We start from the raw sequence: 19349 nt of genomic DNA on the forward strand, positions 1-19349 counted from the left end.
GACTCAGCTTTTACCATTACAACAGCAAAATGTGGAACAGAAGCATGAATTTCTGGCCTTTCTTGGGATGGAACAAGGTCCCAGGACTTGTTCAGTGTTACAGTGTGTTAAATGCCAACCCAGCCCATTGGGAAGGCTGTGGTTTACCCACGTCTTGTGTGTGTGAGGCTGTAGGTGTCTGATTCACCATGGGCCAGTTGCTTCTACACTTGGAAACAGGCCCAATGACTGCTTTAGTCATGTCTCAGTGCTGCCTTGATAGTGAAATCAGCTGTTTCATGGATGGATGAGGAATTTCAGCCCAGGGTTGTGGATGTCTCAGTGGGACTTTAGCAGGGAAGGGAAGGCTCAGCTTGCTGGCGGATGGTGCTGTGCAGTGAGGTCATCCTGGCTTTGCTCTTGCTCAGCTCATCACCTTGCATCAAGTTTCAGCCATTATTCAGCCCTGCAGTTGTATCTGGAAAACGATAGTAAGAGGTTGGTTCTGTGTCCTGAAAGCTTCCACGGTTCTCCTTCCTTTGCTGTTAACTTCAGGAGAAACTGGTGGTCAAAAATATTAGTGTTGGCCATTTTGAAGTTGGAAAAATAAATGTTCCTGGCTTGTAATGCCAATGCTGTGGTGGGAGTTTAAGCCAAAGACTTTGTTCTAGCACCTGTAGAAATACTCTTTGGCCACAGCATTTCATGGGGTCCAGCTTAGTTTTCCCAGGAAGGCTCAGCCACCTGCAGAGAAGGACAAGAGATTACCAGGGTGCTCTGTTGCCACTGGCATTTCATGTCTTTGCATCTGGCTGGGGACATTTCCTGGGGTGGTGGCACATTGTAAGAAAATAGCAAAATAGCCCAGGCTGTGGAGACAGAAACTTTTCTTAATGGGTTCTTTGCTGATGTCCTTCCATCCCTCACTGTCACTCTCCCAGAAGGAAACTCCTGTCCAAGTTTATCCTGAGCATAGAAATCAGCTGTGTTCCCGTGGGTGTGAAAACATGGACTAGGAACTGATGCAGGAATCATGATCTGCAGTGTAAACCTCTTCTAGAGCTGCCTCCTGCCTTGTTACTGGGACTAGCTGGTGGTCCTTCTGGCCCTTGTCTCAGACCCCAACAGTAGAGGTTGGGGAGCTGCCACTCGTGGTTGGGAGGGACAAGAAGCAAAAAGCCTGTATTGAAATTTGCATTTCATCAGCTCCAAGAGCAGGGGCTCTGACGTGACTCAGCAGTGGAAGCAGCAGGTTTTCAATGAAGCTGTCTCCTGCAAAGTGAGCTAAAGGTGTGGTTATTATCACCCACGAGTGTCAGCTGATAGCATGGTATCATCTGCTGGGCACTGCACCACCACAAATCCATCATGGTCTGAATTTCCTTCACAGAAACATCCTGGACAAAGGTATGTTTTCTGTCTAGGTCATCCTGAGTTCATTTGGCGCACGCTGCCAGCATCCTTGCTGGGAAATGAAATGTCAACAAGAGCAGCTTAATGGCCCTGACTGTCAAACAAAGCAGAAATATTCTCATTTTTAATCGGGGGACTTTGACACCTCTTATTGCTGAACAAAATGTACTGGTGCCCTTATGAACAGGAGGCAGATTGGCTTGGGGTGCTGCTGTGGGTTCATGGGTATAGTGGTCACCTCTTCCTATAGAGGTCCTATAGAGGACCCAGGGCCTGCAAATGGGGCAAGAAGCATGGAATGGAGCAGAGAGGCTGTTTATTTTCTGTATTTGTTCAGTACCCCCAATGAAAGCCGGGATGAATTTCTCTTGTTGAACGAGTTCAAGGATCCTCCGGCCACGTGTGAGTTAATCTGTCGCATCCCAGGCAGTGCCTGGGGCTCAGGAAGGAGGCCAACAGCCACCATCCCTCAAGCCTTCCTGCATCATGTATGGTGAAATGAAGAGGAAGATCTTAATAGCACTTACTGGAAGAGTTTGCTGGCGAGTCAGTGAGCTGGCTCTCATGGGGCAGAGTCTGTCACAGACCAGCCCAACCTGCAAACTTCCTGCCTCTCCTGGGATCTCATTGCCTGATTTTGTGCAGAATGCTGATCACTGATCACTGCAGCTGCATTTTGCTCAGGCAGTCTGTGTCCTGGCCACTGCTTCTCAAGTCATACTCTGCTGCCCTGAAGGGACTGAGGTGGAGATGGCAGTGGAGGAAAGAAGCCTTGCTTAGTAAAAACCTGTATTAAGTGCTATGCTAATCAAAACCCTTTGGCTTCGGTGAGACTTAAACATGTGCTTGTACTTAATCAGGTATTTAAGTGGTTTTCTGACTTGGCAAGCATGAGATGAGGTATCCCAAAGGAGAAGGAGGAGAGCAGAACTGTGGCCTCCCAACTATGGGTGTTTGCAAATGTTGATGTTCAAGGCAGAAGGCAGCAGTGTGAGGATGTGGGTGTTACTTGCTCTGTCTCAGTTTCTCCTGTTGTTTCAGGGGAAGACTGTTGAGACCACAGAGGGGCTGAGATGACAAGGACAGTGGTTAAGGGAATGAGGGGGTGGGAGCTGGGACCTGTGTAGATCAGTAAATGCATCTGAACGTGCAGTGGAGGGCAGAGCAAAGGTTCTGCCAGCAGTTGGTGAGCTCCAGCGACAGGCACCTCCTGGAGAGAAGGGTTCTTCCCATGCGTAGGGTGAGATCAGAGGAGCTTGAGGAGGATTTATAACAGAAATCATCTTGCCTTGCACCTTGAAAAGCTGCTGAGCATGTGTCTGCACAGGGGAGGCTAATGCTGTTCCTTGCTTGTGGCTACTTGGAGGTGTAAGAAATACTTCCCCTTTCCTCCCTGATTTCACCCCTGAGGGACTAAGCAGTGGTTATCAGGATTAATTCAGTAATCTCACACCTAGCTGGGTACCAGGCTTTTCAAAATGTGGAGGGAACTGCTCCTCCTCTTGGGGCACACATACTGCAAAAAAGGCATTTCACAGGCTTGATAAGGAGCTAATCAAAGAAGTGGGTGAGATCCCTACTTTTCCCTAGGCTGGAAGCTGCTTATATGTGGCTGGTTTCAGACTGTGTCTCTTACCATTCCATGATTAGGGGGATGGCTTGCTGGCTCAGCATGATGGGGAACATTGTGCAAAAGCACATGCAGTGGGTGTTTAATGAAGCTGCTTCAGAACTGTCTGCTGTCAGTGTCTGGAGAGAAATGAGCCACAAGCTCCAAGTCTAATTTATGAAATGGGATTGCTGAGGAGTTTGTCCTTGCCCTACTCAGACAGTCCCTGCCCCTTGCATGGCTTTTGGGAACACATTGGATGGTAAACATGGGTGTGCACCTCATGGAAGCCTTTTTTTGTCATGATCACAGGGACAGGATGGCAGGGACTTTACCCATTTTCCAGGTGAGGATAGGAGTGCCAACGCTCTGTGTTAAGTAGCATCGTCCTTGTTTTCTTCTCCCTGCTGGAAGTGCTTCATGCACACTTTTACCATGTTTTCTTGCTAGTTAGTTCTTCAGCAGCCAGAGAACATTCCTGATGCATCCCACAGACCCTGCCAAGCTCATTAGGTGGCCTGGGCTGGTCTTGAATATGTCTACATATAAATACAGAGCATTAGAGTTCCCGTGATTATTATGCAAAGCACAGATTATTCTAGCATACCAGTGTGTTATGTATTGATTTGCCATTACTTGGAATCCCATTACATGAATCTGCTTTATTAATAGACTTTGTCCATGCTTGAGATTAACTGTGATGCTGGATTTGCAAATGAAAGAATTGAAATTCATGTTGTCCATGTTAATTACTTGTGTGGCGCACAAGGTTAGAAGCAGTGGAAACCTTTTATTTTTATTCCCTTCCTGTTGCTCTGTCTTAAGTAAGAAAATTAGTTTGGTGCTGTGGGATTTCTTTGTTTTCCTTTGATTTCCTTTGTGTTTCCCTCCTTTGCTGGAAATCTCTTTTAATTGTTAAGAAGACACCAAGTGTAGAAAAAGGCTTTACTCTTGTTGTGGAATAGGTTGTTATTAACTCAGGCTCTTAATGCAGAAGAGGGGTAGAGAGGTTTTATTTTGATGTTGAGTTTTCTCATGTCTTGCTTTGAGTTAAAATCTCTGTACCTTGTTTCCTCTAAGGTTTCACTGTGCAAAGTCTCTAATATGTCTTCTTGCAGTGACAATGGAGCCAGATTAATTTGTTGAAGGCAGCAAGGGACATGTAAAGAGTGACTCTGCTTGGCAGAGAGCCAATATACACCTGGAGATGACTTGTGGATCAGGAAATCAAAGTTGCTCCTTCAGCTGCTTTGTGGTGGTTGACACTTAGATCAACATGGAGACATCTGTGCAGTTCATGTGGTGCACATTTGGGTGGGAGGAAAAGAAGATGACAGAACTCTGGTTCTGGGAAGTATGAGGTAGGGTGCAAAGCCTTGGGGCAGCAGCAGGACCAACATGGGGTGCTTGGGGATGGGCTGCAGCGCTGTGAATGTTGGAGGACATGCACGTGCTCCTGTTTCTTCTCCTGCGGAATGCACCCATGAGTCTTCATGTACAGGACAGGGTGCTCAGTCTAAGGAAGGAGAGCATACCAGTTGCCTACTGAGGTGTGGGTTTGGCAATGGCAAAACATAGCACCTTCTGACTCAGCCACGTGTTTGCTTTCTGGAGGTGCTGATGGCAGCCAAAGACTGTGGCAAGGTACTGGAGATGCGCTTGGGTAGTGCTGGTGCTGCATGCTGCCATGTCTGGCTCTCCCCTTGCACAATCTTTCCAAGCCCATTTCTATCTCCTCCCACCCAGGCTCCTGCAGTGGTGTATAAATGGTACAAAAAAAGGCTTGAAGTGTTTTTATTGGAGTCAGATGCAATTTGTTCGTTTAAATGATCTCTTCATAACCTTCACATTATTCCTCAGCAGCCAGTTTAAAGAGTTAATTGAATATTTCTCTCTCTCAAAGATGTCTTAAATTACTTGTTGTGAATAACCTGCCCTGGCAAAGAGCTGTGTTGAGCAATCACTGACACTTATTTTCACTAATGCCTGTGTCAATATGATCTTGGGTTTTAATCTCTAGCACCCATCTCCTTTGAAGGGTCCCAAAGCAACTGTGGAAGCACTTGTATAGTCTTACAGCACTGAAATTCAGTGGCTTTGAAGCAGAGCTTAGCATTCATTGAGCAGTAACAATACATCCCTCCATAGCTAATGCAATAATAATCAACCCAGGGCTTGGAAGTGAAACCAGGTTTTAGATAGCAGTTATTGGATTGCAAGCTCTTATTGTACGTGCAGTAGAGGATTAATTTCTTTTGGGTGCTGGGGGGGGGGTTCGTCCAGGAGTCTTCCTGTTGGTATAGTTACATGGTGCAGGTGCAGCATAATGTGCCTGGGAATTTTATTGGCTGGGGATGGTGTGGAAGCCTTTTTGGGTGGCTCGTGTGTCTGGCTGCTTGGTTGCTGCTTGGCAGAGGTGTATGTCAAAGCAAAAACCCCATGTCAGATAGTTGTGGGTAATCCCCATCTCAGCATTTTTGGCAGCACTGCAAACACAGGCCTGCTCGATCACCTGAAATTATCAAGTTTCTTTTTCCATCATTAGATTGCAGCAGCTCTCCTGCCTGAGATGAGCTCTTCAAAAAGCAGCATTTTGAATGGGTATAAAAGCAAATGTGACTTTTCAGCTGGGATTTGCAGTTCCTTCTGTACATGGCTGTACAGGGATCTCCTTCTCCTGGGAGCAGCTGATCAGAGTGTGCTTTTCACCCAGCAGGCAGGGTTGCACCCTTGTACATCAGAAGGAGACCTGTACTGACCTTCTCTTGAAATATCTCATGGTAGCAGCTGCTGGAAACAGGAGATGGGGCTTGACTGGGCCAAGGCAATAAGTCCTGCTTTCCTGTTAACTGGAGGCTGGCTCCACAGAATTAATGCCAGAGCCAGGCAGCTCATGCTGTGTTGTGCTAATGTGTGAAGTGGGGACAACTGGATTAGAGCAGGGAAGAGTGAGAGATGAGGCCTCCCATTCACTCATCTTTTCTGGTTAGGAAAGAGGGTCGTCCCCAGTGCAGGGCCAGGTGAGCCTGACTTCCCTCCAAGCTCATCTTGGTTGTCCATCACACCAACCAAACCTCAGCTCTGGGAAAACCTTGAGGTCCCAGCTGGGCAATCCTGATGACAGCTGTGGACCAGCTGCCTCAGCTGTAGACCATCTGTCCATCTGTCTGCTGCTGTGTGGGGTGTACCACAGCCAAGAACTGGTCCTTCCTTTACTGGGGTCTTTTCATTCCCTTGACACCAGTTCTCCAAAACTTACAGGATCTTAAGATCTTGGAGACTTTTGCCCCTTTCCTCTGTTTTAATGAGACTGGCTGACAGTTAGCTGGGGAAGGACAGAGGCAGACAGATGGACAGCACAGCCTTGCTGCCTGTTTGATTCATTATTAAAGCTGGGCTGGCTGAATCACAATTTTTGGACTCTTTAGTGTATCCCCTGGCTGAGACACTTGCAGGGATGTGTAAAACAAGGGTGTTGGGCTCAGCACTGTCAATGAAACACTGTGCAGGTGAGGCAGGGTGTGGAACAGGCTCCACAAACTCCTTGCAGACTTAATGTTGCTGCAAAATCTCTCATCAGTTGTAGTTCATACAGGGAGAGTTGTCTGTAATTCCAAACAGTGATAGGTGTGTGACTGTGGATGCTGCTCTTGTAGCAGGAATCATTTGCTTATCATAAACCCAGACACCAGCACCATCTTTATGGAAATTATGAAGATAAGTGATTCCTTCCCATCTGCAAGTGTCATCTTCTATTTGGAAACCTCTTCCCCTTTCCTGCAAGGATCTCAGTTCTGCCTTTTTTTTTGTTTTGTTCCCATAAATACTTACTATAAAGACGTGTGTGTATTTAATGCATGTGAACACAGTGTGGCATGGTATCTGCATGCACAAATAAAAGTTTTCCATGCCAATAAGACATTTACTGTCACCTCCCAAGGACAAAGCTGTTTGAGCTCCTCATTACTTCCAACATGGCAGTGCAGGCCTAAAGCAAAACTTAAAAATGTGACTAGTATTGATGGACATTCAGCTGCCAAACAGATGGGACTGCTCTTTGGCTGGAAGAGTGCGTATGAAAGTCATGCAGAGCTCTGTGCTTGCTGTGCTGGGTAACAAAGGTGCAAACAGTATGAGTGGGATTTTCCTGCTCCAGTTGCCTAAACATTGAATGTCTAGGATAAGCTAATTAGAGGGGCTTTTCTTGGCTGGTAACTCTTGGAGACAGCCACATCCAGTGAGAGACTGACTCAGCCCAGCTGCCTCAGAATAGGATGAATCACCATCTTAATATGAATTGACAGTAAACTGAGTTTAGGTGACAAGTCTGGATCCTTACCTGACAGAAGATGAGATGCACCCTTGCCCTGGCTGTTTTCCAACACAGACTTTTGCAAGGAAAAATCAGTATTTTTCTGCACATAGGTTGGCAGGGAGGAGAGGTGCAGTCAGGAGCCAGCCACACAGTGTGGTCAAGGCAGGTGCTGGTGTGTAGGCTTCACTCTGGGTATCAGCCACTGCTCCATGCTGGAGGAGGAGTCCTTGTGCAGCCCCTACTGCCTTTAATAGCAAAATAGTCATAGAGGAAAAGGAATGGTAAACTGAAGTTCTGCTTCTGACCTGTAGTTTAAGTGCTCCAGTCAGCACCAGAATGACTCCACAAGCTCTTTTAGCAGACACATGAGGATGGAAATGGCAGATGCTTGATTAAATTTGTTATATTTCCTTTTAATGCTTCACTGCAGAGTTGTTAATGAGAGTTCCAGCTGCAAGAACAGAGTTAATAGGGTGGGTGTCTTGCAGGGTTGATGCATTAACCTTTTTCTTTGGATTTTAGCCATGCAATGTGGTGGGCTTTGGGGTAGAGTTGACTAGCAAGAGGCAAGGAGGCTGTGAGAGTGGCCCTTTGGTGTTTGGACTCAGCTGTTGGCAAACTGGAGAGACCAGAGTGTTTGTTCACAACCTCCTCCACATCTTGTGCTTAGACCTGCAGCTTTTTTAGTCCCAGTCTTTCCTTTGCCCTTGGGGAATTGCTCTCCTTAGAGTGTTTTGGTGCAGAACAGAAGAGGCTCTTGCCCGTTAGGGCTGAGACAGGCTGAGGTACATTGCTGGGAGGTTGCTGCTGTCACCCATCCATCTGGGGAACCAGAGGAAGAAGTGACAAGTCCCATCAGAAGTCATCAGATGCAGTTACTGCATGACTACAGGATCTTGGCTGGGGGCTGGAGCCCTCAATTGTTGCAGCAGGTTGGATGGGATGTGGGCAGCTCCTACTTGTTTAGAAGGGATGGGGGAATAGTATGTTACAAGCATAAGAGAAATACTTGTGTTAAAGGCAGTGGTGGATCTAAATTACTTGAATTCTTCAAAGTAAATCTTGGACTCACCTTCCCCAGATAGTGTTTCCAAGCTTTTTCTATACTGGGATCCCCCTGGCTTCGTACATCAAGATGGGATGGGTAGCTGAGGCTATCCATTCTCATTAAACATCCACAGGTACTTTCCTGAAGCAGTCTGTTAGCTGTGGTCTGGCTGTGCTCCAGTTGGGGTAATTGTGTTTGCCTCGCAGTTTAGAATAAACTCTGCGCATTCTTCTGCAAAGCTCTTGCTCGCCCTTTTTTATTGTCTGGATGGCAGCATCCTATCTGTCCATTAATCCGTCTCTCCAAGTTTCTCTTATTCCACCTTCCTGGAGGGGGTTCAAGCTGCCACCATTTATTATTTGAGTCTGTATGCCAGGGAAATGTTTACTTCATTCTTGAAACAGTGGCTCTCTAACTGTGCCCTCACTTGAGGCTCGAGTGAGGAATTGTTGGTTCCAAACCAATATTTACTCTTTTAAAACAGAAATTACCCTACATATTTAAAATTTGGTTTTGCATCATTTGGTGTAATAGACATAGTAATATGCAGCAACTGGTAGTTTGGAGGCTTCCAGGGTGCCTTCAGTGATGCCTCATCTGGACGTACTGGTCCCACCCCTGGCTGCGGGGTCACAGCTAAACCACATGTGGCTGTAAACTCCTCCTGGCCTCTTCAAAGGTACAAGCTTGTGCATCTTTGCATTGCTGAGGTCTGTTTTTTTCCCCAAACCTGCTGGAACACCATTACCTTTCAGATGCTTTACTCCTCTTTCAACCTGTGCAATTGGTTCCTATATAAAAGGCTCTTTGAGAAGAGAAGAATGAGGTGGATGGACAACCTGAATATTTTAGCCTTGTTTCCTTAGGATACCCAGTTAAGAATTAAGCTGTTTCTAGGTTATTGCAGTGTATAAATGGGTGATTTATAGTCAGTGTATATGGATGACTGGGGCTGTTAGGCTGCAATAAATGCACTGGGCAGATAAGCTTTCCAGCAAGGCACTTCTACATTGCATGGTCTTATCCCATAGGAAAGTAAAGTGGCAGCAAATTTATAAGCGGTGAAGCAAATGTCGGAGGGTTCATCACATGCAAAACAGGTGGAGGCAGATTCTAGATACTGTGGGCAGCCATGGCTAATTGCAGCTGGCAACTCCATAAATACCAAGGTTCACTGTGGCTTCCTGGCCTCGGAAGTCAAGAAGACACTGGAGTATTTGTGATGGAGTCAACCATTTTAAAGATCAAAGGCAAGAAATATTTTGTTTGCTTGTTTTCAGGGGGCTACTTCACAAGGCATGAGGGTTGAGCAGCTAAATATGTCCTCCATCAGGAAAACCAACCCCATTGCTGCAGAGCAACCCACAGTGTGCTCGTGCTTGAGTCACATCTCACATGCCTGTCTCTTGGAGCTGACCTTACTCACCACATTGCTAATGCTCACCTCATGAAATCATTTTTCCCAGATAAGTTGCTGCAGATGATTTATTGCCCACAATATTAATCCTTCTCTTCCTTCATGCCTGACCCTTGTTTATGATACCAACCTCTCTGTCTGGACATTCATTATACTGCCTTGGCTATTAGTGGTGATAAGAAGCAGTTTTGGAGGAGATGCTGGCCAAAGTAGCAGCTATCAGGATATTTATGAGCAGTTGCGATTGCCAGAGCTCAGGGTGATATTTTACGCAGTAGTAACCTCATTTGGGCAGCTGGTAGCTGCATCTGCTCTGTGTTAATGAAAGCAGCAACACCATAACCTGCATTATTGTATGACTTCTCACATGGACTTGCTGAATTTTCCTCTAATTGCAAGTCAATTTGCAGTGATAAAGACAAGTGAAAATGGGCCTGATTTCTGTTGTTGATAGCTCCTTGTGGCCTAGGGGAGTATTGTGTGGTGCTGCATCTCATGGAAAGACAACTTGGAGCTTCAAAAGCTGGTTGCTCAACTGTTAGCTGTTGTACTGCTGCATTTTTTGACAGGCAGCAGAAGGGGAATAACAAGTTGTTTTACCCAACACTAGGGAAAGATAAATTGGGAGTAGAGCTCCCAAATGCATTGTGTTTACTTTCCCTTATTTACTGGGAGTCACAGCATTGCTTGGTAGTGTTGGCCTGGTGAAGCCAATGGTGAGATGTTAGTTTAGCCTGGTTTTTGGGTGGAAGGGCTGGGGCTGTTTCTCTGGTTACTGCTTTCAAAAGAGACCCAAGTTGAGGAGAACAGCACAGCACAGGATCAGCTCTGTTGGGCTGCAGGGCTGACCATGCTTGGGCTCTCATCTGGTTTGGTGTTTTTTCCAAAATAATTGGGATCTCTCATGCCTTTGATGGCTGTAGCTGGAAAGTTTCTGTTGCTGACTGCCATGGAGGGAGGCATTACATTTTTCTTCTGGACCTCTTTGATTTATATTTCTAATCCCTTTGCAGGTTTTTGATGTTGTTGGGTTGGTGGTTTGTTTTGGTATTTTTAAGTCTAAAACTTTGAATTGCCACATTTGCAGAAAACTCTTCCTGTGGTGGCTGAATATGACTGGTTGGTTGCAGGAAGCTTTCCTTGTGATGAGTAAGCCATCCCCAAAGACTGATGAGTGGTTTGGCTCTCTCTTGGCCTCCTAAAGCTGGAAAGAAATCAGATAAATTGTAGGAGGGGCATGGGTGATGGCTGGGAGGGTGCTTAACAAAATGAATTGAGCAAGACTTTTGCTTTCCTACTTAATCCCAAAGTGATTTTGCTTTCCCTACTCTTTAGGGTTTCCTGGCAAAGCAAGGCTTGAGCTGATGTGCTCAGTAAGGGGTTGGATTTGCAAAGACAGACCCGGGGAGCAGGAGCCCAGGTTGCAGGGAGCTGCCTGACATCAGGGTCAGCAGCTCCTTCCCTGGTGCCTTTCGATGCACTCGCAGCCTTTGCGCTGCTTTCATTCACTTCAGTGGTTGAGTCACCGTCCCTGGAGGAATTTAAAAGCCATGTAGAGGTAGTGCTCAGGGACATGGTTTAGTGGTGGACTTGGCACTGCTGGGTTAATGGTTGGGCTCAGTGATCAGAAAGGTCTTTTCCAACCAAAATGATTCAGTGGTTCTATGACTTCTGCATAACTGACTTTCTCTTCTTGTTTTGTGTTATTAATCCCAAATCCTGCTTGAGTTGGGCATCAAGAACCAGCTGCCTCATGTTCTATTGAATGTGCTGCTCTAAAATGTCCTCTCAGCCTCATCCTTCCAGTGCCCCTGGGGATGTCAGGACCCGAGGGGGCTCAGAGATGGGCAGATGTTCCCCTTCTTTTGCCTCACATGTGCAAATCTACCCAAACCATCTCAGCATATTGCAGGGTTTTGAGTGTACACCAGAGAAACACCCCATCAGCCTACATCAAGAAAACCATGACATGCCCTGGTTGATAAATACCACCCTGCTAAACCCTTCCTATTTGAAAGTTACACTTGCTATCCAGGTGAAGAGATCCCTTAGGAAAAGAGAATGTGCTGAAAAACACCCAAGTGTCTGGAGCCAGATGTTGGGCGTTTTCCCCAAAGCCAGTGATTGGTGATTTGCTGCTGACAGCATGAACTGGTGTTAAGATATTAAATTGCAGATGAGCTCATCACTTGGCCTCAAACAAGTTTCAGCCTTGAGTGGCTTTAAAATATTACGTGTGGTGGAAAAAAGACAATGCTGGTGTGGCAGAGAGATTTAGGGAACATCTGAGAAAGACATCTGTGCATAAAAATGTGTACCAGGAGGGGGGAGGGAACACTTCATGTGAAAAATGTAAGCTGTCCCAGGGGAGAGGAGGAGAAATGCTTAGATTTATTGCTTCTACATTTTAATTTTAGCTTAAAGAGAAATTTGTCTGAGTTTTGAGATGCTTAAAGGGAAGCAGAAAGATGCTAAGCCTGGGTTGAGCCTCAAAGATCCCAGCGTGTCGAGAGCTCTGTGTATGGGATTACTTCTACCAAGCCCCAAAACTGGCTCCTTGGATAGTGTGTGGTGCTTGCCAGTGATGCCCTTGATTGTAGGCTAAATCCATCTCTTAGTGTTTGATTAATCCTAATGTTGAGCTCAATTAGACTGGGACTTTCCCAGGCCCACACTACTGTGAGGAGAGGTGTTTCTCTTCCTGAACCCTGGGAGTTTTCTTTGGGGATCTCCCTGCTCTACGCGTTTCTAGTTATTCCTTTTTTTTCCTCCTTCAAGGGATCCTAAGTTCCTCAACCCAGCCAGTTCTCCTCAGTCACCTGCAGATCTACACAGTACCAAAATAGATGAGGATGAAGATGGTCTTGAATGAAGGACTCAATATTTCCATCCTAATCAAACCCAAATACATTGGAGGAGCTTTGGTGGGCTGCTCTTACCCTTGCAGTTCTGCTTCTGGGGAGCCCAGTGCACACCCTTGTCTCAGCTCTAGCTCTTGTTGCTGAGATTAATTAATTTTCTTTAAGTGCCAACTTGGCAGCAGCCAGGAGATAGGTCATAAATCACTTTGGCTGCTTTATTTTTCAAACTAGGCATGTTTGCAATCAGTGGGCGTGTTGGCCAGTTGGGTGTTGAGGCTGGTTGGATTTGTTGGTTTTGAGTTGTTTGTGTTTTGTTTGTTGTTTGTTTGGGTTTTTTTAATGCTCCTAGCAAGAGAGAACAACCCCACATGTGTGGATTTTTAACTGCCTCAGATGATGTATTTGCAGTAAAAGCAGCAAAGCTGGCATTAACTCTGTTGGTGCTGCAGTGATGCCCCTACAAATAACAAAGAAAACAATATCATAAAGACTTACCATCCTCTGACTGCTGGAGCCAGTGTACTCAGGTGTAATAAATTTGTTTTTTTAAATGAAGATGATTGTTTTCAGCCTGATTGAAGTCACAGAGCATCAGCACATACAGCCACATGATTCCTTTCCCACATGGTTTGTTGGGGCCAGAGCATCTCTGAGCTCAGGACAGGCTCCAATTTATTGCAGGGAACTGAGGTGTTACTGGTTTGGATTTGTTGTATTACAACACTGGGGGCAGGAGAAAGGGAACTTCTTCATGTAAATTATTTTAAAATTGCATGTATTGCTGTCAGCAGTGAGCTCTGAACTGTGACCCTGGAGCAGATGAGCTGGGGGGCATCAGCCAGCAGAAGGTTGTCTTGGGTTGTGTTTAACACACACCTTGGCTAGTGGAATTTCAGAGTGTTGCCAGGACCTGGGGGACAGTCCCCCCCCTCACATAAAATACTTTCTTATTGCTGTGTTCTTTTTTTTTTATTTCCTTCAACAGCAGCTAGATCCAGCCCTACTGCACTTCCAGCTGTTTGGGCAAAATCTGCATTCCCACTGTGAGAGCTGGGAGCTGAAGTGCTTTGGCTTTGGCACAGGTTTGAGATGGATGGACTCCATTCCCTCATCCTGTGGGGTGGATGGTGGACCTTGCTGTAATGTGTGTTCATCTGTGAGGAGTGCTGTCCTGTCTTCTGATTGGCTTCTCCTGAGGAACAAAACATAGTGGAGTTAAAATATTTGAAGCTAAAGGAGTACACTATATATAACCCTTCCCCTCCTTGTCCCCATGCACTAACATATTTCACATAATGATTAGTTCTCTGCCAAAATTCCTCGAATTATTATGTCTAAGGATTGAAAATCAGGGAAAATAGTCTTGGAAGGGACCTCAGGAGGTCTGATCTGTCCCCAGGGCACAATCATTTCCATCTGAACTGTTTCTTACACATCCTTGTCCAGTCTCCAATGGTAGAGCCTCCACCCTTTCCCCAGACAATCTACTCCAGCATTTTGCTCTTCCCCAAACCCCTCAATTTATCCTCCTGCTTCCCTTACTGCAATTTTAGGCTCATTGCCTTCTCCCCATGCACAGCAGACCCGGAACACATCTATACTGTATTTATTCTCCCATTTCAGTTTCATGCTGATCAAGCTGTCATGTTCTTTGGAGTCGTCTTTGATTGTAGCTCGCTGTAAGCATACTGTTCACTTGGTGGATTTATGGCTTGTGAGTGGCGTGAGGATGTTCATCCTGGTGCATCTTTGCAGTGCAGATAAAGCACAGGAGTGTGGCTTTCCCCACATGTGCTCATGTGCCCCTTTCTTGTGTTGGATGGTGGGGATCACTTTCTTCTTGACTTCTTCATGGGCACCACCAGTGCTGGCTGACCAAGAACCACATTTGCACTGGCTTTTGTAGTACATCTAACATTGCTGCTTTCCCCTGTTCTCTGCAGGATTTAGGAATGGAGTCAACCTCTCTGGATGATGTCCTCTATCGATACGCCAGCTTTAGAAACCTGGTGGATCCCATCACTCATGACTTGATCATCAGCCTTGCAAGATACATCCACTGCCCCAAACCGGTAGGTACCATGGTTTTATCACATCCTCTTAACTGTGTCACTCTCCTGGGAGCACAGAGCTTCCCTCTGAGTTCAAGAGGAAAAGTCTCCTGGTTTCTGCTGTGCTTGTGTGTCTTTGGACAGAGAGGACCTGCTCAGAGGTCATGGTTTGATTGCACAGTATTGGGCTTTCCAGCTGACCAAGTGACGTTAGCTGGAACCTGGAGGCATCACTCTCCTGTGTTTTCTGCTCATAATGGGGTTTTAATTTCCTGTGAGAGTGTATAAAGTATAGAGTCATTCATTTCTGTTTCTTCTGGATGTTTTACTTGATAGTAGCCTCCACCACTACTTAAAAATGAGGGGAAATTACTCTTTTGAACTATTTAAAGAATTCTTTAGAGTTGCTGAGGAAAAACTGTGCTGAGGAGTGGGTACAGCAGAGTGCAAACATGGCCTGGGGACATCAGGGATTCAGATCTCCATCCCTAAACCAAGGACAGATGTCCCATGGCCTACTGCTTGAGCTCAAGCTATAAGCACAGCTAAACTTGTTCAAGGATACAAATATATCCCTTTTCTTATGAAGAATAAGACCCTTTCCTCTCTTCTCCCCCTGGAGGCAATGAGATGGGAAACTGGAGAAACCTATTTTGACAGGCGTGTTTCCAGGCAGAGAGGCCCCATTCCCCCACTGAGGTTACCCTTTTTCAGAGTGTCGTGACTAAGCTGCTTTCTTCTCCACGCTTACCCTGGGAGACCAGCGGTGAGTCCTGGCCAAGTGTGCACTCTGTGCTCCTCATAAAAATAACCCGAGGCTGCTGATGCAATGGTGAACTGCTCCACTGCTGAGTATCTGCTTTCCCTTGTCTCTCTGCGTGTTTCTTTTGGCACTGAACCCTGTGAAGAAGTTAGTGCCAGGGTCAGCACAGAGATGCAAACCCCCAATACTGAATCGTGGGCTTCTAGCAAACTGTGGTGGCAGACCATGCAATAGCAAACCCAAATGACACCAGCCCGTGCAGCACTGGGGTTCCTCTTCTGCATGAGATCCTGCTCCTTGGATGTGTTTGGTCTTCCCCCCCCTCCTTAGCACAGCTTGGGCCTTGCAGTTGTTTTGCTGCCAGAGATCCCTTATGAGGCTGCTACTGGCAGGTGGCAAGTGTTGGCACCAGAGCAGGGACAGCTGTGTTAATACAGCAAAGAAAATATCAGCGAGGTGCTGTGGCAGGGATCCTCAGGGACTTGCAGACAGTCACGAAACCCTGGAGCATCCCTGGGAGATTGATGGGAGAGGAAAGCAGGAGTTTGAAAAGGTGACAGGCAGCAAGAGCCACCACCCAGCTCTGGCTGGGGCTTGGTGGATTGCTGTCTGGTTAGGAAGCTTTCAGGTGGGATGAAAGCTGCTGTTGCACATGAACGTTGTGGTGAGTGGTGGCTGTTGATGTTGCATGTGGGATTTACCACCTTGTGCAGCTGTTGTAGAACTTTGAGGTTTCTTGTGCTATAGAGGAGGCAGTTTTGCTTTCCAGGAATCTCTCAGATTGCGCAGCAAGTTCTTGAGCGTCAGTTCAAGGGGTTGTTTGCATAGGATCAAATACATTTGAACAAGTGTTTGCTTCCCCATGGCCATGACCTTGGGCCAGTGCTTTTATCTTCCTGCCTCTCTCCACCCCCCAGCCCCATAGAGAGGTTCCAGGCAGGTTCCTTGGGAAGTGGCTCAGTTCCAGGCACAAACTGTGGCTTCCCCTTTCCAAAACGTGGTGCCAGGGTGAGGAGGCAGCTGGTGCTGTCGGCCCTTAGGGTGAGGTCTGTCTATCTGTCCCCATGAGTGGGGGAATGGGTCAAAACACTTTGGCAAAGCCACTTGGTGTGGGATGGAGCTGCTCTGATGCCCTTTTTCTCTCCTGCAGCCTCTCAGGTTTCCAGTGAAGGGTGTTCCAGGCAAAAAACTGCAAACACAAATGTGTAAGGAGCAAAGGGCCCCCGTAAAAAATTCACAGCTCTGTTTGCCAGCAGGAATATCTGGCCATAAACTATTGGAAAATTAAACCAGTTTCTTTTTCCACAGACCAGAGCCACATGAATGGATGACTGATGACTGTGATAGAGAGTGAGTCAGGCTTTCCTCTGGTTTGAGGACTTGTTGAATATGGGGTTAGCACTGAGCAGACCTGGGGGAGAGGGGAAAGTGAAACCTTATGCAAAGGCTGTGTCTTTCCCTTGGGACCTTGGGAGCACCAGCTCTTACCATCCTGGGGTTGTGCTGTGGAAGCTCCAACAGCACCTAAAGGCTGCCCAGAGTAAATGCAAAGGGAGATTTTGGCTTTGCAGACCCCCATCCTACTGTTTTCTTGGGAGAGAAGCTTTTCTTCTAATCACTGGCCACGGAAGGGCTGACAAAACCTTGTTCCAAAGCCCAGCTTTGCCTGTCCCTTCTTCTGTCAGTGTCTGCACCTCTTAGGCTGCAGCTCCACTAAGAAGACAGGTGAAAGATGCAATCTTGTCTACATGTTGGGGCTAGAAATGGGCAACTATCTCTGTGTGAAAGCTGTATATAATGGGTAATGTGGTCCTCAGCCTCTTCAGTGAAATACATAATGTTTCAAGATGTATGGTGACAGCAGTGTGTTAGGAAGGACATTTAAAAACTCTGCTAAGCAATTGATGTAGCTGGAGGGGCAACATGCTGGGACTGGAAGCAAAATGGATTTTGCCCCTGTAGCTCTGGGCAGAATAAAGATCTATTTTCTTGCCTCCTTCTGTCTCATTTGAGAAATATATGCTTAGCCATTTCCATGACTCAGATGTCTTTTCCTCCGTGAGCTCTAAATTGATCAGGTTTGTAGTATGGGTTTGATTACATGAATTGTCACCCATGAAAATAAGAAATCATAGAAAGCAATAGTGGTTATTGTGACCTAGATGAAATAATCTGTTTCAAACCCTTCTTCAGTCTTGTGGTTTAAGGATTTAACTTGCAGATGATGTTGAGTTTGTATGCCCCCCATTTTAAAAATGTATTATTTTTGATGGAGCTACATCAATTGAAGCTAAAATGAGAATTTTTGCTTTTACTTACTATCCTGACATGTAGCTAGAACTATATCAATAAACTCAGTTTATACAGGATGAATATAATCAGGATACCATGACCACCAGCTCAGTGCCTGTATTCCCAAACCAAGCACATAAACCATCTCCTCCCCCACTCGTATTATTGTATGATCTGGAATTCAAATTACCATTCCAAGTTTTTGCCATCACACTCATTTTTATAGCAGTAAGAGCTGAAATGACAGGTAAGAAGTGATGACACATTGAGGGACATTCAGGCACAGTCTGTCAGGTGAGTGTCAGCCACAACAAGCTTCTTGCCTTTTCCTTTTGCTTTTAGATGTGTAAGGAAAATGCACCTCACTCATCTTGCAAAGCTCTCAGATACAGATGCAAAGTGCTGTGCGAGCACTGAGCATTATTTGTTCTTTGCTGTAAGGAACATCACAAAAGGAAGGTGATTTATGAAGGAAACCCCTTTAAACCCTGAAATACCTGATAAAAAAGCAAAAGGGATGGTTGGGATTCAACTAAGTTAATTATATTCTTTATTGTTTCTGTATTAATAGCTCCTTTTGTGTTTTGGTTCCTTTTTTTCTGGTTCTGCTCCAATTGTGAAGCTCACTCTTAGGTATTTAAGGCATCTGAAATACTTTAAAATATCTGGCTGCGAATCTCAGACCCAACTAGTGACAACTCTGGTTCTTTCCCAGCTTAATGTGTCATGTCCTCTTCTCATCTTTTCTTTGCACAAATGTTCTCTAAAGCCCTTGTGTGTGTGAGCTAAAGCTGAGCAGAGTGCCTTGGAAACGGGAAAATTGCACTTTTCAGGTTTTTATAAATATTAAGGCTGAAAGGGAATAACGGTGAGGTCTGGATGGGCTGTGATGGAAGCATTCCTGGTAAATCATTGGTTTCCTGTGTGAAATGGGACTGCAGAAGGAGAGGAGATGAGCCTTGCCTTACCCTCCTTGTCCCAACCCAGTGTGTTAGGAAGAAGCCTCTGCTGTCCTTATCCCTCCCTGCTTGATGAATTTGCTCCCTGGCACTCAGCCCCTTTGCACATGGTGATACTGAGTAATTCATGACAGCCTGACCCATCACACTCTTCTGCTGGTGCCTCCTTTTTAAAAACATACATCAGCAGTGGCAGGATGCAACCCTTTATTTAAACATGCTTCATAGTGTAGGAACCAGGGAGAGTGTTCCTGTTCTTTAAAATAAAATAAATCAATTGAAATGTCAGATAGATTAACTATATTTCAAGCAATAGCACTTTGTAAAAGATGCTAAATCTGTATTTCCTCCACAGCACCAGTATCATAGCTGTAGAATGGGATAACCCCCTTTCTGGCTATCCATCTCCCTTGGGTGCCTGGGCTAATTTATGACAATTGTGGCCTATTTATGAGAATTAAGTATCTATTTCCAGACTTTTATACCAGTTATGTCTCAGAAAGAAGCTCAGCTTGTGGTGAGAGCTGTGGCTGTTTGTTGCAGAAGAGGCAGGCATGGGGGAGCAGCTTGGGGCACCCTCTTATCAGTGACATAAAAAAATCCCTTATATTAAAAAGTATTGAGTTTTTTCTGGTACTGGGC

The 19349-nt window shown here is 45.8% G+C and overlaps 1 protein-coding gene across 1 annotated transcript in view; it reads left to right on the top strand.

Annotated features, from left to right (window-relative positions):
* Nucleotides 1-19349, top strand: part of LRRC75A (leucine rich repeat containing 75A) — a 64578-nt gene that overhangs the window by 12523 nt on the left and 32706 nt on the right. Inside the window, exon 2 of the mRNA XM_071764804.1 lies at nt 14586-14714. Coding sequence (XP_071620905.1) covers nt 14586-14714 — 129 coding nt within the window. The remainder of the gene's footprint in view (nt 1-14585; nt 14715-19349) is intronic.

Source organism: Heliangelus exortis, chromosome 21 (genome assembly GCF_036169615.1).
Source record: "Heliangelus exortis chromosome 21, bHelExo1.hap1, whole genome shotgun sequence".
NCBI lineage: Eukaryota > Metazoa > Chordata > Aves > Apodiformes > Trochilidae > Heliangelus > Heliangelus exortis.